A 24194-nucleotide genomic window follows, 5' to 3' on the forward strand; every position below is an offset into this window, starting at 1 on the left:
GGTGCCTGGGTGGCTCAGTTGGTTAAGCGACTGCCTTCGGCTCAGGTCATGATCCTGGAGTCCCGGGATCGAGTCCCGCATCGGGCTCCCTGCTCGGCAGGGAGTCTGCTTCTCCCTCTGACCCTCCTCCCTCTCATGCTCTCTGTCTCTCATTCTCTCTCTCTCAAATAAATAAAAATAAAATCTTTAAAAAAAAAAAAACCATCAACTCATAATAGAGTCCTCATTCCAATCACTAAAAACTAGCCTCTCCTTCATTTCTGCTGTTGCAGAAACAGAAAGTAGGAATTGGTCTCAGAAAACACCCTTCACCACCACCACCCTTTGCCCCCCCTTGGGGGCAGGGGAGCTGGGGTGGGGTGGGGGGTAGGCGGAGGAAACAATCTATTGCAAAAAAGAAACAAAGCTAAAGATATGTAAAAGAAACTGGGAAGAAAAGTCATTATAAGACTGGCAGAAATGCCAGGAGTCCTTCCCTTCCCAGAGGGAAAATGCAAAATAAAACACCAACAAGAATAAACAAGAATAAAGACAACTAGATACAGTCATAATAATACCTCTTTACTGTGTGCTGTGTGTCCTCCAACCCCACCCATATCCCCCGTGTCCCTGAAAGCATTCACAGCAGGTGAATCCTCACAACCGTCACTAGATGGCATCTGTTAGCACCCAAACCCCGGTGGTCTGCACCCAGGGTCCAGGACTCGCATTCACCAAAACTCTGCATTATGGCACAAAAGCAAAAAAAAAAAAAAAAAAAAGGTTTTGTTGGACACAGCAGGATACATGGAAGAGACTGCTGAGGGTCCAGCCCAGGCTCAATGGAGCTGTCCACTCAGAACACACCTGCCAGGAAGCTCTATGACTGCTCCTCAGTACACAACTAGAAACACCCCATGTGTCCCTCAATTACAGTTGCAAAGAAGACAATGGGTTTCTCTCTAGCTCTAATACAAGGTTATTGCAAAAGGAAAGGAGGTCTGAAATCCGAGGTACCAGACATTTGAACATTTTGGAAGCAGATCAGTAACATACTAAACACCTATCACATGGCAGGTTTTTCACACTAGTGGGACCTCTTAAATCTTTTGTCTAAATCATTCTTTCCAAAGAGAAAAATGACTTATCCAACATATTCTTCCTGCAATGTGCAAATGAAGTTGTTACTACACAGAAAACAGTCAACCATCTACCTGTGCTGGTAAAGGAGAGAGCGAGCAGTTTGCTAGATGAATGGGTCCTGAATTTTCATCACCTAAAACTCACATCAAAAAGAAGAACCATCAACCCTCAACCCTCCAGCAAAAGCGATTTTGGGGGGCCCTGATCATGTTACAATGAAACTCCTTCCAAGGACTTTCCTTTCCCTTTTGCAACACTGCAAAGTGGCCACCAGAGGGCATGAGCAACACAGTGTTCTTCGAGGGCCTTCACATCAAGGAAAAACTATTGCAAGGGCTCTTGTTTTCCGGGAATTAATGCTCCAGATTTTAATGGGATCTGAGCTGAGCATTCTTCCCAGGATAAGAGGCCTTCCCGTGTCACAGAGCGGTGCTCACCCCAGGCCTAGAAAGCAGGGTTGTTGGCATGAGTGAGTGCTGCCAGCTTTAAGACCCCAAAATATCCTCTTGACCACCTTTCCTTCCAAGGGAAACTGAGTCCAAGTTAAATTCTATGCATCAGCCTAATTATGAAGTAGAAGGACTTAAAATTGGTCATATCATATTCCTTGTGCTTTACCAATCTAGAAAGATAAGACCCCCAAGAGTTACTGGTTTTAGATCAAGAACCCAAAATAGGTGTGTGTTTTCTTTGGTGAAAAACATTATAGCCTGTAGAACCTCCCAGAGAGGAAAAAAAAAAAAAATGGGAAGGAAATGGGGAGTATAAGGGAAGAAGTGAGGATGCGGAAAAAGGAAGTAGAGCAAAAAAAACCAGAAAAATAAGATGACAAGGCAGGAGCGGGGCTCAGACAAAGACCTACCCGTAGGCCACAGCCCGTAACTGGGAGAGAGCAGAGAGGTGGGGATGCTGTGCTTTTCCTCCTACAGATTGCTCAAGAAGATGAGCTCAAGGCAATGCCTGGACATTTACAGCATCCAAGTAAGGCTCATTCCTAGAAAGACCATTACAGCACCCCATGTGTTTGGCAGAAAGAATGGGGCTGCTTAGTAAGGACCGAGCTCCCCAATACTGGGCCGAGTTAAGGCAAGGCTAATACACCACATGCCAGGGAATCGAAGGAAATTCTTGAAGAACTAGAAAATGACCTGTAAGGCGCAATCTTCTAAGTGTGGCCTCACTTCTAACATAACCTAATTAAAACCTTTCAGCCTCCCAGGTGCTGTTCTTCTATCCATGATGATGCATGGACACAGAGGCATGTTCATCACAGTGAGTTACTAGTCACCCGCTGACTTCAGTCCTTTTGAATGACCTGTAAGTCTTGCTGGGTTTCTTCAGTGCACGTATGTACACCCACACACACACAACACGCCTATGTATTCTGTACAAGGGATAGACCAGTCGACAAGGAAAGACCCTCTGATGCCCTGGGCAGTGACTACATAATACCATGCTCTCGACACCACTGCTAAACCTGCCCATCGTTCAGAAGCCAGAGCTCCCTGCTAATTCTGCCCAACGAACAATTCACAAGTTTATAGTTTAACAGACTTCACCAAAAACACCAGAAAATCTCAAATCCTACCTTGATAGTCTATTTAACAACCGAGTGTGTGTTTGAGCCAGAGAAATGAGAGATTTCGATAAAATGTCCACAGCACTCTTTTTACACGAAGGAAGGGCACTGTCCAGGCCTGGTGGACGGCATCATAACAGAGAGGGGTGCTCTGGGGTCTGAGAGGCTGCTCCCCACTTGTCTCCGGATGGGTCAAGCGACTGAAAGTTTCCAATCCTCAGTCACAAACCTTGTAAGCTCCTTGTAAGGCCGTTTCTTCAGGGATGTCAGAAATGTCTTTTCCTAAGAGAGATACCATGACTTTCCACTTTACTACCCAATAAAAATATAGGAAAAAAAAATGGCCTTTTACCACCTAAATCTCCAGATATTTTTTTTTCCATTATCTGAGGTCATATTACTGAAATGTTTCCTAGCTACCTCAATTGAAAGCATGAGCTTCAAAACTTGATCACTCCCCAACTTTAGATTATACCTCTTTTATTTTAAATCAAGTTTTTACTTTGCTACACTAAAAAACAGTTTCTGAGAGCCAAACTCTAAAATCAGATCATAATATTCTAAGACAGAGGTTGGCAAACTTTGGACCATGGGTCAAAATCCAGCCCACTGCTTGTTTCGGTAAATAAAGTTGTATTAAAACATAGTCATGACCATTAGTTTGCATATTATCTTTAGATGCTAATCCTAACCAAGAATTATTTCTATCTGGCTGTTTGGAAAACCACTAACATTTTTTTCACTTTAGAAAACATTAAATAATACACAAGATGTGATACAGTACTCTTGGATAACTTCTGTCAATTTAGTACAATGTATTATTGACACCTAAGAGTCATATTTCCAATGATTTCTCTCTTTCCTCTTCAGTTATGCAGTTATATGACCAAAAAGGAAATGAATCATTAAAATGGACCTAAAGATAATGGCAGAGGTAAGTAGCTGTCACTGAGCCCTTACGACCCATAAATCCTAAAATATTTACTTTCTGGCCCTATACAGAAAAAGTGGCCAACCCATGTCCTAGACAGAAAGTTACATAAGCAGTACTGATTATGTAACAATCTAAAGAAAACACCAAACTCTTTCTGGAGAGGATGATTCATCAGAAATGGTTTTTCTCCCTAAATATTCAAAAATGAGACTATGCAATTGACTTAACTATCCCAGAGCAGTTTCTCGAGAGCCAAGGGCACAAAACATTTCAAGAATACTCCAAAGGCCTACCTATCATAATGGAAAAATCACTATTTGGTCAGTTTGATCTATTCTACTTTAGGCTTAAACATTAAATACATGATTCACTGTCAGGAAAGCAAAATATAAACAAACCCCGATGTTGTAAGCAGAGCATAAGGAGAGTGCACAGGGGTGCCAACAAACTGAGACAGGCTAAGGACCAAGTTCCAAAGTCACTGATGGGAATGTTGACGTGGAACAGAGGACCAAGCTCTTCAAGAGTCAAGAATATATGCTATTCTCATTACTATTATTCATTAATAACTATAATAACATGCATTATCCTTTATTGACTGTTTTCTATATATAGGCTACTTCCTTTTTGTTAATTCTAACAACTCCGTTATAAAACAAATTACATCATGCCCATTTTATTGATGGGTAAACTCAATTTCAGAGAGGTTGAGGGAGTTGCCGTAGGAGGTCCCAAGATGGGAAGTAGGCTGTAATGTCCAATCCTCTCCTCGCCGCACCGAGCCACCCAGGCTGCTCTGAGTCTTGCCTCACCTGCTGCTTCCCTACATGGCCTTGGTAAGTCGTTTAGTCTCTGGACCTCAGTCTCCAGAATTCAAGCTTCTGTTGGATCGGCCATTGAAGCAGGTGATCTGTATGAGGTCCTGAATTTCTAAAATCATGTAAACCTTTTCCCTGACTTTCACCACCAGGTCTAGGAGAGAAGCAGTGCAGTGCCCATCTCGCAGAAGGGACTCCTGCGCTAAGTGAAGGGGGAAAGGAGTGAGTGACCGAATTCTCTTCCCTTTGGGGAAGATGTTTTCCCTCTTACTACACAGCCTTTAGTGTTCCTTTTCTTTAAGTCCAGCGCTTCGGGTGGATTTCCTTAAGAAAGCACTAAAATTTATGAAAAGCATTCTATGTGTAAACCATCAGTATGGCATAGTAAGATATACAGAGACGAATAAAACAGCCACCCAGTTAATATAACACTCATATCTTAATAGGGCGACTTGGTCATTTATCTAGTTAAGGGTAAAAGTGTATGTTTCATGGAGGGAACATTTTTATAGGCTTGAGAGAGAATTTGTGTCTGTGATAAACATAAAAGATGACAAAGAAGTGGCATCTGAATGAATCTTGAAGGATATTTCGTATTGTATCAGTCGGCTATCAAGCTTACATCCACAGAACTGAAGACAGGTTTCATAGAATAAATACTGTAAATTTGTGGGTAATTCAAAAATCTTTTTGTATTTAGTATTTTGGCATATCATACAGTTCTCTGTACACAATTATAGTAATTAGGCTAATACCAAATTAAATTATGTTCAGAAAATACAAACAAAGAATGCTAGAGAGCAAATACGTAACGAGGTAAAGCCCCAGGAAAAGATGTCGTGCCTAATAGGGAACTGAAACTCGACCTACCAGGAGAAGCCAACGTTTCTTCTCATGTGCCAACATACTGGTGGACATTGGCTGCCTACAACGGTGGTGGCTCAAGTGTGCTTCTGGACCACCTGCATCAGGATCACCTGGGAACTCGTTAGGAATGCAAATCCTGAGGGCCCCCCTCAGACTTGCTGAATCAGAAACTCTGGGGGTGGGCAATGTGGGTTTTCATCAGCCCTCCAGGCTACCCCAGTGTTCACTCGAATTTGGAAACTATTGGTCCGAAGGACCTTGTTGGATAAAATTCTGATGCTGGGTTGGGTCACCTAGAAAATATCACTGTACTGATAAAGAATGTCTGTCCCAGGCAAGGAGTCAGAAATGGGAGCATGTGTGATAGTAGTTACGATCCCTGCCTAAATCAACAGTGCTCACGTGAATGCTGTCCTGCATTGAGTGGTCTCTGGAACATTTCCCTGATCACTAACATAATGATTATGAAAATCAAGCAGAAATTAATAGAGTCACCGTGCAGGAAGGCACACCACACCTCCAAGTACAGAAAAAGAATTGGCTGGGAGAGGACTATTTTCTCAGTAATGATTAACTTTCCCAATAAATATAACAGACAAGAACAGTCACTACTAGTTACAAAAGACACAGGTGCTGGGAACAACACAGTTTATGACCTAGATGCCTTACTAGGTATTATATTTTGATCATATTAAGTTTACACAAGATAAAGTCAAAGTCGTATGATGTTTAATTCCAATGAAACTATTCAGAGATGACAATGGCTGGGATGATAGCACAGACTACAGTTTCTTTTTTGTCTCTAAATGGGCAAGGTATGGAGCAAGAACATACACGCCCCATTCTTCTGGTCATTTTGTGATGTGTGCAGTATCCTCATCATCTACTAAGTTTACTGACCATCTATTAGGAATGTGCAGTAAGTGTATCATTATGATATGTCAAGGGTGGTGGAGCTCACTCACTCTGGGAGAAAGACCCAGAGAAGGTGGATAAAAAGAGGGTAGCTGGTCTGTAGAAGTAGTCTAGGGCCTGCGCCCACCCCCAAGGCTACAAACTATTAGAGGATTTCCAAAAATTTAAAACATGTTTTTTAAAGGTTTAGAATACCTTCTTACTAGTAAAGTTAAATGCACTCTCCATGGAACACACCTCCCCACTCCAGATAAGCTTTCACAGTACAAGCTCAATAATGATCTTAGTTTGACAGAAGCACCCAGGGGACACTGTGCAAATTCAGAGCAAGAGTCGGGATTTTTGTGGGAGTTAACTGCACACTGGTTCATAATTGTTCCCTAGATGTTATTTCAGGTGTGAAATGCTATCTGACCAAATCATTAAAAATAACCTAAGAGATGTATTTATTAAAATGCATATGTTTATAACGATAGCACACAAGTGGTAAAACACTGGAAGTCACACAACTGATAAGAAATTATGATTTTGATAGAAAACCCAATTTACCAACAAGTAAAAAATGAGATATTTTTTTCACTACTTTGGAATCCTGTATCTGAGAAAATTTAAAAAAGACAGAGAGAGAGAAATTTTGTTTAAAAAGAAAAAAAGTAGAGGGGCGCCTGGGGGGCAGTCAGTTAAGTGACTGATTTTTTATTTCAGCTCAGGTCATGATCTCAGGCCCTGATCTCAGGGTCATGAGATCAAGCCCCACATAGGGCTCTGTGCTCAATGCACAGAGTCTGCTTGAGATTCTCTCTCTCCATCTCCCTCTACCCCTCCCACTTGTGCTCTCTCTCTAAAAAAATAAATACATAAATCTTAAAAAGTGGGAATATTTTATATAGCCTGAAAGATGGAAGTCAGGTGAGAGCAGATCAATAGATGAATCTATAATCTAAAACATGAGCAGAAGAAAATCATAGTAAAAACGTTTTCAGAAGCAGGGTCAGGTGGGAGAGTGTGAGGTGTGTGGCAGGTAAACCATGGATGCTCTGAGCTTGCAGGCAGCAGATACGGGAAGCAGAAGATAGCCAGAGAAACTACCAGGGTCACCGGTTGGCACAGCAAACGTACAGCAGCTGGGTGAGCCAGCACCATCCTCTCCTCTTGGTGCCAAGCAATGACTAGCAAGAGCCCTTGAATGCAAGCATGAACAGTGAGCATGGGCAGTAAGCCAGAGAGAAAAGCTTTAACTGATAGGTGGTAACCAGGAACTGGTGATAACTGGGAGGAATGGAAAGGAGCCAGACTAAACCACTGGCTCAGCCTGTCCAGCTGCATGTCCCAGTCCTCCTTGCTATCAGGGAAGACAAGACATAGTAAGCAAAAATAGCATCCACGGATGGTAGGACAGGGACACAGAGACACACAGAAAGATGAGCAGCAAACATGCCAAACCGGAATATCTAAGGGATAAAGTACCGAACAGGAGATTTTAAATGTATACTTAATACTCTCAAAAACAAGATGGCATCATCTCATTTATGAAACATAGGCTGATATAAAAATTTTAAAAATGGCAATTAAGTACATGAATGGAATAGCACAGTGGTCACAATGGACACGAAAATGAGAAAGCTAGAAGGCCAAATGGAGGAATTCTCCCTGAAAGGAAAAAGTCATGGGAAGAATGAGAAAGAAAAGCTAGCAGACATAGAGGACAGATGGAAGAGTCTAGGGGAAGACACTCAATTCCTTAGAATAAAAATTTCTTCCTTATTAAACAAAATAAATTTTTAAAAATACCATAAAGAAAACTCAAATATATTTACCTGTAAGGAAATGTAAAATCTCTGAAGGACAAAAATGGACATAAAAATAAAAGATAAGCAACAGAGAGAAAAAAAAACTTGTAACCTGTAATAAATAACCATTAATGTTGAAAGTTATAAAGAATTACAAACAGAGCAAAGAAAAAGCCCAACTGAAAACCGGACAAACGATACAGAGAGAAACTCACAAAAAAGGCAATACGAATGACCACGTTCGTTATCATGAGAATCCACAAAGTACAAATTAAAACAAGGAGAGTCAACACCCAACCTATGAGATTGCCAAAAACTAAGAGTGATAAAAGTAGATACTCGATAGTGAGGAGGTGGGGAAATTGTAAACATATTGTGAGAGGCCATATTCTGTACCTCCTGGAAGGCAATTTGCCAGGATCTCTTAAATTGAACAACGTGCATCCCCTGGATCCTGACTTCCATCACCAGATTCTGTTGCTGACAACAGTTAGCTTTCTTGAAGTGCTAGAAGCCAGACATAGTTTTAAGTACTTTAGAGAAGTTACTACCTTCGATACTCCTAATAGCCTATAATGAAGGTTAATATTACTATCCTCATTTTATAGCTGAGGAAACTAAGTCACAGAGGGGCCAAAGAACATTAAACAACAATAAACAGAGAAGGGCAGGATTTGAGCCCAGGCAGTCTAACCAGACTGTCTGCTCTTAAACATATGCTATTGTTTGTAAGATATATTCTCATCTGTGTATGAAAACATATGCAGGGTGTTCATCACAGTATCATTTATATTCCTAAGAAGTAGGAAAAAGTAATTGTCAGTAGAGAAACAGATGAATAACACATCATACAATGGAATATTATGTGGTATTTAAAAGAAAGGAGATATATTTACACGGAAAAACATGGTCAATCTTGAATACATAATGAAGCACAAAAAAGCTTATTGCAGAATATGGACATTATAGTATTTTAATTAAAAATATACACGTGTATTTACGTGTGTGTGTAAAGGCATAGAAAGAGTTGGAAAAAGTGAACGAATCAAATCATATGCAGATAATAGATGTTATCCTGAGGGAGGGGAACCCAGTGGGATTTCAGGGCAGGAGGGGGATGGGGTTCAAAGGGTATTTCCATCCAAGTGTATGTTTGATGGCTTCACACTAAGGATGTATTCACATCTTTTCTTACGTATAATTAAAGTAGAATCAAGGGAACATTTTCTTGAGCAGTTGCTTTATGCCAGGCATAAAGCTATGACAGTGGCCTTATCTCATTTAAAACAACTTTATGTGATTATTACTATTATCATTATTGTTATTAATTTAATAACAGTAAAGGACAGTAAGATTCAGTGGATTTAAATACTTTGCTGCAAAGGCCTTGATAGCTAAGAGGTGTAGATTTGAGCTCCTCTCTGTTGCAGGAGATGGGAAAGGCAGCCTGACATGTAGAGACAAGAGTAGAGAAATGGGTATGCAGACTACAGATGGCACAGCAGAGCCAGACTCACCACAGCGGTCTCGGATGACCAGGTTCCGGCCTTCCTTCAGGTGGATGGTGAGGAGGTAGGCAAAAGGACTGGGCAGGTTACTCAAGCCATCACCGGCTTCCCCAAACATCTACACAGATGAAGAAATAAGTTAAGTCTGCTGTTTGGGGACTGAGGAAGAGAATTTCAGAGCCAACGCAAAAGGCACCACAAAGACAAATCTTCAAGCTTCATCTCCCACCCCCTACCTGGATGACTTGGTTACAGTGATTTATTAAGGCATCCTTTATGTTTCTCCCCAGTGGGGTTTTTATCAGAATTCCTGATAATGTCTTTGCAGTATTAACTCTGCCCCCCAAAATCCCACAAGTGGTAGGCCAGTATCTGAAATACCCTTAAGCTCAGTGATTTCCTGCAGGATTCTTTCTTCTAGAACTCATGGTGGAGCCCAGTGGAAGTAGCACGTGCTCTGCCCCCCCAAAATCCCACAAGTGGTAGGTCAGTATCTGAAATACCCTTAAGCTCAGTGATCTCCTGCAGGATTCTTTCTTCTAGAACTCATGGTGGAGCCCAGTGGAAGTAGCACGTGGGGTGTCCACATGTGTCCCACAGACATGTGTCCACACTCAGATGCAAAGTCGCTTCCTCACTTTCTCCCCCTTCCCACCAAGCCTTTCCACTCTGGCACACCACCTCCTGTCATAAAAACACTTCTGTTCACGACCACTCCGCTGTCAGCCTCCTGAGCCCACACGTCCGTCAGGCGCATGCCACGCCTGTGTCCATATGTGCTCTCTCCCCTTTGCATATTTTTCCTCTGCTCCCTGGCCCCCACCATGGTATCACCTCCACTTACCCCCAGTCTTACCTCCCCTCAATACGGCTCACTTCCCTGTCCAGGAATGCATCAACTCCCACTGGCCACAAGGTCGACTCCAAGTCCATTTTTGAATATTTATTCATTGCATCCAATTAAAGTGTTGAACTAGAGTTTTGCACTAGTTCAAATTTTTGTCTTTCCAAAGAGAAAGAACAGATAAAGTAATTTATCATTCACTTATTGGACATTCAATTAATCGATTTTGTGGCGGAGTCCCCCTGACAGCCTTCTTTTGAAAGTTTTCCCCATCCAGGTTTCAAAGCACTTCAGAATGGCTTCGTCTCCTTTACTGTCCCACTCAACTGCATAGCTGCTCTGTATTTTTAGAAAAATCAGTCCCAGTCTAACAGATCGATAGACCCTGAATTAATCTTTTCCAGCTATAACGTGCAAGGCCTGTCTTTGTAAGTGGATTCGTTTCAGCATGCTTTAAAAACAAGCAAAGAAATACAGACCCACACCTTTGCTAAGAAATAATATTTACTCTAGTGTTTGTTTTCAAGGAATGTCACTCACAGATTGTTCTTCAAATTGTTGGGACGTCAGAGAAGCATTCAGATCACCACTTCCACATAGCTTCTGTAAAAAAGAAAAAAAAATCCGCTTTCAAAAAGCAAAATGGTATCAACCTACACAGATACCCTTTATCAGGTCTTTGCCTTTGAGTCTGCCATCTGCATGCTCAGTTTCAAGTATGCAGGCTGCCTTCCCACATGCGTGGCCGGTCTTGGCAATAAAAGTTTGATTCAGTGGAGTCCCTCGGGCTACAGCCTCTGCAATCTTAGTCATCGGTCAGAGCGTGGATAAGGCTGATCCTGCTCTACCACCGGACTGCTCCGTCATCCCTCGTTCATCCAGGCTTTAGCGTGCAAGCAGCATGAACCATCCCACTAGGTCCCTCCCAGGGTGGGCCTGCCTGGTCCTCTGCCACCAAAGAGAAGTGGGCAGATCACATGCCAGAGACCTGGGCTTGTTGCTCAGGAGGAAACATTTCAAAATGGGATTTGGAAGACCTTCCTCCAACCATGCCTTCATGAGTCTGTACAATCACCAACCAAAAAGTAAGAAATGCAAATTCTGAACAAATGATCTCAGGATGGGAGGGGTCTAGGTTTCCTAATTTAAGACACCTACGAAATGATCCCACAGGGCAATGAAATGGGCAACAGTCAGTAGTTAGTGTGTAGATACAGCAGACATGTTCACTGTGCAGGTTTTATATGCACAAATGCAGGGTCCAGAGGTGCTCTCGGACTCCTTGAGGTTTTCGGGCTGGAGATAAGGATGGCTGTCTGCACAGAAAGGCAGAGTGGAAGGGAAGTGAGTTAATGGTCTTCCAGCATTTTGGATATGCTCCTGTCTGGCTGGTGCATTAGCCAGGGCTGATTTCTTGTGTGAGAAACATGGGATTTCTCCGTCCAAACAAGGCTAGGTAACTCCAAAGTTTTGGGCAAACTGAGGCAGGCAGCAAACCTGCAGAGACTGCTAGCATGACCATGAACCTCTAAGGGTAGACATGGGGACCAGGAGCACTGTGGTCACTGGTCTTTCCCATTCACAGTGTCCATCAGGGAGGTCCTGACACAAGTCAGAGATCCTGCTCAGATGGTAGGCTGCCTTCCAAGACATGATGAACACACACAAACACACACACATACACACAGTCTGTGTGTCTGTCTATCTCTCTCTCTCCCTCTCAAGTAGAGCTTCAGGCAGCAAGAGAATCTGGGTTCCCAAGCAGGAGGGCAGTTTTTCAGCCCCCAGGAGGGATGGCAGGATGGTGAGGGGCTGTAGATAAGCTGGGGTCCTCTGGTCCACCCCCTCTGCATGCAGTGACATCACAAAATGCTACGACCAGGCAGCAATGGGCCCTGCTCACAGGATGGCCTGAAGCCTCATGTGGCCTCCCCAGGAAGAACAGAGGCCCCACAGCGCCTGCGTCTGTGGTTCTCACACAAGCCTCTCTCTCCACCCGTTCCAGCCCTAATGTTCCTTGACTGTGAATATAATTCATTTACTTCATACTCATTCACCAGGATCAAGGGTGATTTCGGACACTTCGACCTTTCCCTAAGGTTCCCAGCACTGCGGTCACTAGAGTCCCCCAGCTCTGGAAGGACCACCACTGCCCAGCCAGGAAAGAAGCCCCGACCCTCAGTGTGGGAGACCTGTTAGCAGATCAGAAAAGAGGTACCAGCAGGGCCTTCACTTGTCACCCTCCCCTCTGGCTCTTCATACCTCCTATGTTCTATGTAAAAACACATCCAGGGAGGTTGGACAGGATTATCTGAAGACCGTTTTAGGAGGACAGTCAACCTTACTCAACTCCCCTAATTTCTAAAGATTTGCCCTCATGCCTTTTACACTGCACACTATTATTTCCTGGAAGCTTAGCAACTCTTCTGCCTGATTTACAAAACCAAGAGAGACTGGCCACATCTTCATGGGCAGAGTCAACAAAGTACCATCTACTGTCTGATCCTCTGTAGTGTGAAGACCCATCAGTAATGTCTCCCATTTTAGAAATACATCAATGCTCCACTTAAGCAATTCTGTTTGAAGGCAGTTCCACAAAGCTACCAGTGCTGGGCTTAAAATTTCCATTCAGAGCGCACAGTTATTAGCCAAAGATCCAAAGATCGTGGTGGTCCACAGGAGAACAGTGGATGGATAGAGGCTTTAAAGCATCACCCCTCAGACGCTCTCCCCCAGACTGGCCTCGCTGTACTTAATGATAACATTAATTAAGGGACAAAATGAGTCCACATAACCACTGTCACTTACACGCTATCAAAAATGAACACAGGGCGCCTGGGTGGCTCAGTTGGTTAAGCGACTGCCTTCGGCTCAGGTCATGATCCTGGAGTCCCTGGATCGAGTCCCGCATCGGGCTCCCTGCTCGGCGGGGAGTCTGCTTCGTCCTCTGACCCTATCCCCTCTCATGTGTTCTCTCTCTCTCATTCTCTCTCTCAAATAAATAAAATCTTTATAAAAAAAAAATGAACACAGAGCTTTTATTCAAATATGCGATAAGTCTTCCACTTACAACAACATGGAAATTAAATGTGAAGAATGACATTAATTCAATATCATGGCTGGTTTTACTCACAGAAAAGTCACAGAACTTAAAGTTACGGTTCCCACAGCCACCGTAACTGTCACATGACATATATACACACCAACGAAGGAAAGCGTTCACCGTAAAGAAGAGCAGAAATGCTACGTAGGCACCAAGGACCACGTTACGGCTGCTGGGGGACACATAACCTTGAATATTCCCTTCCATTCTGCATACAGCCTAAGGTATTATCCACTGAGTAGAAGTTACATGATTTCACTTCTTTGTAAACATAGTAACCACATCAATGAGTTTCTCTTTGAAAAGAGCACAATTATGATTTTCCTCATAGGAATCCCTGGTATCCCACAATCCCTAGAATATATTTTTGATGTTCTCAACAAGCATAATCAAGCACTCTTGTTTTTTATTTTACTTTTGAAAAGTTGGCGTACAAAAAGTTGACTTTTGGCATATGTGTACAGAACTACAATTTTTAACACATGTATAGATTTGTGGGACCACCACAACAATCAAGAAAGAACAGTTCTGTCCCCCGATAACACTCGTTCATGCTATCCCACTGGGGTTAAACCATCCCCAGCCCACAGCAACCAGTTACCTGTCTTCCTCATGTATTTTCACCTTTTCCAGAATATCCTACACATGGACTCATTCTGTATGCAAACCTGACATCTGACATCTTTCACTCAGCACAATGCCTTTGAAACCCATCCAAGTGGTCCTCTGTATAAATCGTTCAAACCTTTTTCATTGCTGAATTGTATTCCATTATAGACATATGCCATAGTTTATGCAGTAAGTGTTGGCTTCAAAAATTTCAACCAAATGATTTCCAAGGACCCAGGGAAAGATAAATAAGTTTGAATACCATGAATGCTAAAAAGTTTAATATGACAGGGGCGCCTGGGTGGCTCAGTCAGTTAAGTGTCTGACTCTTGATTTCGGCTCCAGTCATGATCTCAGGGTTGTGAGACTGAGCCTCTCATCAGGCTCTGCACTGGCCATGGAGCCTGTTTAAGATTCTCTCTCTTCTCTCCCTCTGCTCCTCCCCACCCCACCATTTGTGCATACGCTCTCTCTCTCTCAAAAAAAAAAAAAAAAAAAAAGTTTAATATGACAAAACAGTCTAATTACTTAGAAACATTAAAAAATACAGCACCAACATCTTGGCATGAAACTTAGTATAATATTAGGTATCTCTCACACAACTCTCACTGCTGCTTTTTGGATGAGTAGTTTGTGCTTTTGGTTTGGTTTTGTTTTTAATGACAAGAGTTTGCATTGTTCTTTCCATTCTACCTAAATAGAAATTGGTGGGAAGGTAATATATTTTGCATTCTTCTAGAGTCCTCTATCGGCAAGAATGCAAATTTATTAAAATTCAGCAGGATATGAGGTGATATTAGCATGGATGGGGCAATTATATAAAAAAGAAAATCTCCCCTACTCACCAAGGATCTTAAGAGCAAAACACTGATGAGAGTAAACATTTTCCTTTTGCGTATGCTAAGTGTGATCTTGTACAAATACCACCTCCCATGTGGCTCATCTGAAGGCTCTCACCATGAAGTACACACAGGAAGGCAAATTATCAGCCATGTAAACAATCACTGGGTATTTAAACTTCAGCACAAGGAGACATAAACCCACATCCAGAAAAGCTAAATGAGTAAAACGCTGGCTGAGAAGAGCACTTCTACAGTCTCGGAAAAATACTCAAGAGTATGTCAGTACAGCAAACAATACATGTGATACATATGTACTGAATGACTGTACCGCATCTAGGTTCCTGAGAATCAGAACACTCTGGATGACAGCATTCATAAACACAAAAATCTACAAGACAAAGGAAGTAGCAAAATGAGCAAAGGAGATGGGATGGCTAGACAGACCCCAAAGCAGAGCCTGGATACAGTGACAGAATCCAAACAACCCATATGGCAACAAGAGGCAAAATTAAAGATGTCTGTTCAGAAAAATTCAGGTCTACCAAATGGCTGAGTCTATGCATATTAAATTTGCACACAACTTTTCTAGAGGCTATTGATCATACAATCAAGGGCTACCTATTTAGTTCCCCCCCCAGTACTCCCCCCAAGATTATTCTCTGTAAGTGATTACCCCGGAATAGTGATATGCAAAACAGAAGTCATGCGTGCGTGTGTGTGTGTGCATGCATGTACATATGTACATATATACCCTATTCAATCACGTGTTGGTATAAAGCAGTGGTCAGCAAAGTCCAACCCACCACCTGTTTTTTTAGATAAGGTTTACACTTTGAAACACAACCCTACCTATTCATTTACATATTGTCTATGGCTGATCTCACAATACGGTATCAGGGCTGAGAAGTTGCAACAGAGGCCTGTGGGCCACAAAGCTAGACGTTATTTATTACCTGGCCCTTCGTGGAAAAAGTATAATCAACCTTTCTTTTCATGCTCAGTAATATTTGTCCACTGACCTTCCACACATTGTTTTCATGCTTGTTACCAGTAGGTAGTTTAAAAGAAAAACGGTCCCCTTTACATTTGCTTAGTACTTTATAATTTACAAATACACACATGCTCCTATTAAGGGGCTCAGCACTGTCATCCATATCACCAATTTACAGATAAGGAAGCCAAAGTGAAGAGGATAATTGGTTGCTGAAGAGAAACTAAAAAGTTAGGCCTTTACTTGGGTGTCCTGGGTCCTCCACTCTTTTCACTGTGCCCAACTGTGCTCAGATCCAGGAGAATCCAAAATGAAAACACCCAGCTCTGTGCAGGGGTAGACAAGACTCAGGAATCAGAAAGACCTGATTTCGAATCCTACTTGTTCTACTTCCTAGCTGTGTGTCCTTGCAAAAATTTACTTAAAATTCAAGACATGGGAACATTTCCAAAAGGGCCAAAAAGACACTTAGCTTACAGATTGTTAGGAGAAAAATTCATTCATTCAAAGGATATCTCTGGGCCAGACATTGTACTAGGCTACTTATATGCAGATGAAGCAAAACAGATGTGGTCCCATGAGATAGGACTCATATATTACATATAGCAGAGTTCCCTATATATAACCTCTCAGAAAGTGGTCCTGGTGTTGCTTTTCTATTAGTATTGCTGTATTACTAGTATGATTATTATTAAGGCAGGCGATGTGTTTAGGAAGAATGGAGGAAAAAACTCAATGAAGGTGGTCAATCACCCAAGTCCCTCCCTTTGTTCCAACCATCTCTTCCCCTCTGACACTTTTATCATGACAGAGATAGAGGGCTGGCTAATGAAGTCTCAGGATTGCACGACCTCACCTCCCACACATGGCTCATCGGCCTATGCATGCTTCCTCCAAGGCTCTCCTCCAAAGCAAAGCTTCCACTTACTGCTACTCACAGTGTCTACATTAGGTTTTACAAGCACCACCAAATACCACTGACCCCTGCCTGTGAGCAACACCAGTATTGAGCCCACGGGGCTCCTTCGTATCCCACTCTTTGGTACCCCATGTAGTCCTCATGGTCTCACAGGATCGCCCGATAGAACAGGAAAGCCCACATGACTCAGCCTCCGACGTAACTCTCCCATCCCCGACCACTGCCCCCTCACACCACCGCCCTGCTATTCCTGAAGCACACCAGGCACTCTCCTGCCTCCCCGGAGCGTGTACGCTTACTGTTCTCTCCTCTAGAGATGCTCTTTCTCCAGACACCACACATCTGACCTTCCTCGCCTCCTCGAGGTCTCTGGGTAAATGTGACCAACCCAGAAGAAGTCTTTCCAGACCACTCTGTTCAAAAATATACCCCCACCCCAAGCACTCCCAATCACCTTCTTTGCTTTGGTTTTCCTCCATTACACCTAGCCCTCTCTGAACATATCTGTAGCCGGCCCCTGTTGGGATCAGGATGAGATCTCCATGAGGAAGTGGATTTTTGTCTGTTTTGTTGACTGCTATGTTCCTGGTGCCTAGAGCAGCATCCACACATAGTAGGCCCTCAACAGAGGAGAAAGGAAGGAGGGAAGAAGGAAAAAGAGGCCAACCCCATGAAAGACCTGGAATGTGGCTGGCATGCCTGGCTCACGGACTCCGTGATGGTGAGTAACAATTTTGGAGATAAATCACGAACAGTAAAGAACACATAACTGAAGGGTAGAGAAACTAATGTACCTGCTGAGTTGTGCCACCTCTAGGCTATTTCCTCTGTACTGGTTTGTCACTGTGTTTCTCTGTGGTCACTAAACTGAAGCTCTGCGGTTGCCTAGTAGTGTTTCTGGAAACATCCCGATAAGGTACTTCCCTAAACCACTCAACTCATCTGCATAAGATAGCACCAAAGCTGGTTATTTAAAACCCCAACTGCCAAATGAAATGTCAGGAAATCCCCAGTGGGGGATTACATGGATGATGAGGTGGTGGGGGGCAATAATCCCTCCATTCAGGATTATTAGGTGCTGAGCATGATAATAAGGCCATTCAACCACTATAATTATCCTCGCCTTTAAAAGAGCACACAGTGGACACACGGAAATAACTATCTTCCTTTGAGGGGAGTCGGGGTGGCTCAGTCAGTTGAGGGCTCAGCTCTTGATTTCAGCTCAGGTCGTGATCTCAAGATGGTGGGATCGAGCCCTGCATCAGGGTTCTGTACTCAGCAGGGAGTCTCCTGGAGATTCTCTCTCTCTCTCGACCCCTCCCCTTGCTTGATTATGCTCTCTCTCTCTCTCTCAAATAAATAAATCTTAAAAAAAAAAAAATCTTCCTTTGATTACCAACTTTTTTAGATCACCAGCTCTGAGTTGTCACATTTCCAAACTCCTGATGTACACAGAGTTTTGTGCACAGGCTTTGGATACAGACAGTCCTAGATTTAGATCCTGGCTCTTAACATTTATTAGCTTGATGACCTTAGGTAAGCCATTAAAACTTCTGGGCCCTGATTTTGTTCTGGAAAATGTAATGATTAAAAACAACTATAATAACTCTAATAAATACAACCATAATCATAGCAGGGAGTCCATGTTAGGTGCTTATGCCTGCCACATATTTCTGGGCCTGACTGAAAGTGGTAATTACATAGTTAATCAAATAATGTGTCAATCAAAAAAAAGGGCGAAGTCATGCAAGAAAGCCTGGGTGAATGTCTGGACTTGCCCTTGAGCCCTTTGAAAGGAAGAGAGAGCCCATCCCACAGGACTTTAAGAATCTTGGCTTCATGGCCTAGGCAGGTTAGCATGTGGGTATGGACATCGTCGGCCCAAGCAAACAATGTGTATGTCAAGTTCTCACTTGGAGTTCAATCTCTATTGTGAGATGGATGGCATACCAGATACCATTCAGTGTAGAACTTATCCATTAGCCTTGTGTTCACAAAACAACCTCCTGATTCTATGTGATTTCTCATGTAGGCCAACTTCAGGGAGTCAATACACCCAACGAATTCTCCAAAGTATTTCCAGGCCCTGATATAATTATTGCTCGCTCCTAATAAGCTGATGCTGATTATGATTCAACTTCCCAAATAACTTGACAATAATGACACAGTGAGCTGTTTATGCCAAAATAAATATTAGAGTCTATACAGTATTTCATTTTCATTGCAAGTTGAGTCACAGTTTGTCATTTATAGCTTAGTAATCATGGGTATTGGTTATCATGAGTTGGTCCTCTGAGCCAGATGGTCACTGGACAGTTAATAAGGTCTTGGAGGCTGGTGATCTTCTTAGGGTCATACTCAGTGACACCTTTGCCGACTACCCATTTGCCTTCCCTTCTCTACCCCCTCTACCTGTTCCAAACCTTTTCTCCCTCTACAGATTTCTACAGAAAGCTAAGTAAGGTTAGGATTCAATGACAGCAAAAGTGGGACGTTCGGTAAACAAAAGGAGGGTGATGATATTGATTGTATAGTCGGGAAAACCCGGACAGAGAAGGAGAATTTCAACTGGGCCTTGAAGGATGAGAGGATTTCCGTAAGAGAAGAAGGGAGAAGACAGATGTGAGGCAGATCGATGAAGATTACAGAGACCATGAGAAGCAAGGAAAGGGGAACAGTCTAACATGATTCACAGGTGTTTCACTGAGGCCACCAGGTGAATAACGGTGATGTTGCTGAAAAACAAGTCTATCTGTGAGGGCACTTAGGAGAGACAAAATTCTGTCAAAACAAGTTGAGATCAGGTTTCTGTGGACTATCCAGTATGGTATGAATCCGGGGCCCAAGAGAAAGTCTCGAGAATCCTATTCTCACAAACATATCCTTTATTCTAAACCTACTTTCTTCTGTTTTGGTTTTAGGGTTGGTTGAAGCACCTGCATTGAGACCATTCCAGGTTCCATGTGGCCTCTATGTTCTCACATCCCTTGTTCCTCTTCCCTCTTAATTTTCTTCCTTGCTTTCTCATTCCTTTTCCCCATTACTGTAAGCCCGCACCTCACTTCATTGCTGACCCTGGCAGGACTGGAAAAAAACTGGAAGACATTCAGACAACTCCATTATTTGAGGTCTTATCCTACTGCTGCAGGCTCAGCCTTGAAGTTGCCCTTGGACATAAAACATGTGAGGCAAACATCAGTGGGTAATCTGACCACAGATGTCCCTTTCTTTACCCCTCCCCACTCTGAAAATCTACAAACAAAATCAGCTACACCAAAGATACTCAGCAAATATCTGATTGTCCTTGTGGTACACCAGGCTTGTCACATGCCAACCCTTTCTTCCCTCATTGCTTCTCCCATCCCATGAAAGTGATAATAGCCTGTCCACTATTCATTAGGAAAGGAAAAAAGATGACCCATTTCCCAGATACAGATTCACCTACCCTAAAACTCACATGACATGGATTCACCAGGACTCCCATCTTCATTGAAAAAAAGGCAGAGAGGAACACATTCAGATTTAAAGCTAGTATCGGACTTGGGCTGAAAAGTCTATACCTGTCTTAATCTCCCTGTTTTCAGTTAATATCATACAGAAAGAAATTTCATTTACAGTATGTTTCTTTCCAAAAAAAAACCCAAACAAATAAACAAAAAAGTCTGATTTTAATGAAATCATAAACTGAAGAGAACTCACAATAAAGACACTATACTAACAAAACTATACTAACCTGAATGCACACATTACTATCATTGATTTCCTCATACACAAATAGTGATTGAGTACATGCTATGTGTCAGGCATACGGCAAGGCCCTAAGAAAACAAAGACAAATTAGATGTGACTCCCCTAGACCTACCCATAGACCAACTTATAAAGCCTAGTGGGGAAGATAAGCAAGGGAGTGGCTAACTTCTATGCCATGTAATAAACTCTAGATCCTCAGGTAGTGGGAGAAGCCTACCCAATATGGTGGAAGGGAGCTTAAAAGGCGGATAGGTACAGCAATGGATTTGACCACATGTGATCCTATAGGTCTGACTAGTAGCAGCCCAGTCCCTCCAACCTCTGGAAACAGGCAACCAAGCAGATACATGGCACTCAAGTGGCCATGGGAGGATCAGTCTGTTTCTACCTTGTACATCCTAGGATATGAAAAGAGAAGCAAACGGGCACCTGGGTGGCTCAGTTGGTTGAGCGACCGCCTTCGGCTCAGGTCATGATCCTGGAGTCCCTGGATCGAGTTCCGTATCGGGCTCCCTGCTCGGCGGGGAGTCTGCTTCTCCCTCTGACCCTCCCCCCTCCCCTCTCATGTGCTCTCTCTCTCTCATTCTCTCTCTGTCAAATAATAAATAAAATCTTTAAAAATAAATAAATAAATAAATAAATAAATAAAAAGAGAAGCAAAGGATTCGTATTTGAGAAGGAAGTTTAGGGACACCCAGCTGGCTCAGTTGATGAATCACGCAATTCTTAATCTCAGGGTAGTGAGTTTGAGCCCCAGTTCAGTGCAGAGATTACTTAAAAATAAAATCTTAAAAAAAGAAGTTTTCTTTTAAATGGGTGAGTTAAAAAGGAAAATTATTTGTATTTATATATATAAATATATTTATATATACAATATATGACACCCCAATACATGGCAGGTTTTGGTTCTGAAAGTAAAACCAAAAATCCCAGATGAATATCCAGGTTTTTATGCAATTATAACAGTAACCTGGAATCCCCTCAAAAAATTTAACTTCTTCCTCAAAACTACAACCTACTTTAGTGTCACGAATTTAAAAAAAAAAAAAAAACTGATTAAACCAATCACCACGATTTAGTAATCTGGGGGCTGACTTTATATTAAATTCATTCTAGAAATGCAAGATTTGTCTCATAATTGTATTTGACTCTTTTATCTTGCCGAAATACTAAAGCTTTGTAAAATCAACGAATCCATAAGAATTTGCATCCTTCAGTTCCTTTTTGTTTTTTCAGAGAATGCAAGTGAGGCTGTCCACGGGCAAATGTGCACGTGTGCAAAAGCACACAGAAATGCACACACATACACGTGACATAGGAGCAAGTTCAAACTCTCCAACAGTCAAAGGGAGACACACATTCATATATTTCTTAGGAATATTCACATGCATTTTTGTCTACTGTAGGATTGAGCAGTGATGGAGACACACACACACACACACACACACACACACTTAAAGCAAAATGTTCGAGGAAAAGTTATGCTTTTAATTTCTTTGCCAGGGAAATGGAAAAAGGAAAACTCATCCAATAGGGCTTTTAATGTCTTAAAGTATCCCAGAGAGGTTATTTGTAATAGTTTTAAAATGCACAGAGGTCAACCCTAAAACGAATGGGAACAGTGGGTGCAATCAATATTACCTGAATTTAAATTCTTATAAATGACATTCTCTCCGTCCAAGCTAACCACAAAAAATAACTCCTAACCAAATTTTCCAAGGGCAATGAGTACACTTAGAAAGGAGAAAAACAGAAAAAGGAACAGGAAAGTGCCGAGCCCTGGTCTCACCTCTGGCTCTTCCAGTGTATCCTCTTCAACGGGAGTTTTCTGGAGCGGATCCAAGATGCCATTGCTGGAAGGCCTCCTGTCCTCGGTGGGAGAAGCATAGGCCTCCTCCGAGTCTGTTTCTACCACGTGGAGGTGTCCCGCTTCTTCCTGGCTCCAATCCAATTCGTCTTCAGACTGTTTCAAGGAGTTACTGCTGCTCTTGGGAAAGATCCCTGCTGTCGACAGGCTGCTGGGCACCGAGGTGTAGGATGACTGGGGCCCACAGTAAGGCCGCCCCTCCGGGGCCAAGGCCTCTGCCTCCAGGAGGTCAGGGACAGAGAGGCTGAGGCGGCGGTCCAGGGAACGCCTTGCTCGTAAGTCTAGGGGCTTGTTGGAGTTCTTTTTCCCCCTCTTCTTGCTCAGGTTGATTAACAAAGGCCTGGTCCGCTGTTTCAAAGAGCCCCAGACAGATGGTTTATCCATATCTATGACTGCATGAAGACCCAGCAAGTCACTCCATGAGAGAGCGCCTCTCTACAGGAAACAATTCTGTGGCTCCTAGAAAACACGATATAAGGAGAGAGAACATAAATGAGCCTTCTCGGCAGTATCCAAGTACATTAAAGTGTAAAATATGACTGGAAAGTCTCACACTTTCCACTAAGTGACCAAACATTTGATTGGTAATGTCTACAAATATTTTTTAAAAGCATTTTTAAGAAACTGAATTTTTCAGATTTTTATCAGAGTAGTTACAGAAAAATTCTAGTAATGAATGGAACTATGAGGTTGATGTGAAAAGAGTGTTTCATAAGAAGACTGCTTTCTCTGACTTGGTTCACTCAACATCACGTCCTCCCTCCTGGTTCAGCCATGTTGTTGCAAATGGCAGGATTTCCTCCTATTTATATGGCTAACTCATATTCCACTGTTTATATACCTCACATTTTTTAATCCATTCGTCCCTCAATAACCACTTAGATTGTTTCCTTATTTTGGCTACTGTGAATAATGCTGTAGTGAACAAGGGAGGGAGGAAATGCTGGTTTCATCTTGGGAGGATATATATACCCAGAACCATATGATACTTCTAGTTTTAGTTTTTTGAGGAACCTCCATATTGTTCTCCACATGTCTGTGTCAGTTTACCTTCCCACCAATAGTGCACAAGGCCTCTCTTTCTTCCACATCCTCACCAAAACTTGTGATCTCTTGTTGGGTTGTTTTTTTTTTATGTTGTTAGTCACCATACATTGCATCATTAGTTTCTGATGTAGTGTTCCATGATTCATTGTTTGCGTACAACACCCAGTGCTCAATAATAGCCATGTATAGTTGAAGTTTGCTCAGAGAGTAGATCTTCCACACATACACACAGATAGTAACTATGTGAGGTGATGGATATGTTAATTAACTTGATTGTGGTACTCATTTCATAATGCATATATAATTAAATCATCATGTTGTATACCCTAAATATACATACATACACACACACACACACACACACATAATTTCTACACATACAATATTTGTTTCCTGAATTAAACTTGGGGGAAAAAAGACTACTTTCTTATGTCCTATCCAGGGAACGCAGAGCCAAAAATTACTACCACAATAACAGCATCTTTAATCGGTATTATCAAATAACTGGTGCCTTTTAATGTCTGAACCAGGGTAGGCAAACAGTTTCTGTATAAGACCAGTTAGTAAATATTTTAAACTTTATAGGCCACATGGTGTGTCACAATTACCAATTCTGCTGTTTTGGTACCAAAGGAGGCATGGACAACACCTAAATCAGTGTGGCTGTGTTCCAATAAAATTTGATTTAC

The 24194-nt window shown here is 42.3% G+C and overlaps 1 protein-coding gene across 2 annotated transcripts in view; it reads right to left on the reverse strand.

The window, feature by feature from the left end:
• Window positions 1-22925, reverse strand: part of LOC102739966 (multiple C2 and transmembrane domain-containing protein 2) — a 130321-nt gene extending 107396 nt beyond the window's left edge. For both annotated transcript variants that reach the window (XM_081831598.1, XM_081831597.1), the window contains exons 1-3: window positions 22381-22925; window positions 10918-10980; window positions 9543-9651 (exon numbers count right to left, since the gene is read on the reverse strand). In XM_081831598.1, the coding sequence (XP_081687724.1) occupies window positions 9543-9651; window positions 10918-10980; window positions 22381-22842 (634 nt within the window). In that variant the 5' untranslated portion in view covers window positions 22843-22925. The remainder of the gene's footprint in view (window positions 1-9542; window positions 9652-10917; window positions 10981-22380) is intronic.
• Window positions 22926-24194: the final 1269 nt, after the last annotated feature.

The sequence above is a fragment of the Leptonychotes weddellii genome, chromosome 9 (genome assembly GCF_054177405.1).
Source record: "Leptonychotes weddellii isolate Sample4059 chromosome 9, ASM5417740v2, whole genome shotgun sequence".
Lineage (NCBI taxonomy): Eukaryota > Metazoa > Chordata > Mammalia > Carnivora > Phocidae > Leptonychotes > Leptonychotes weddellii.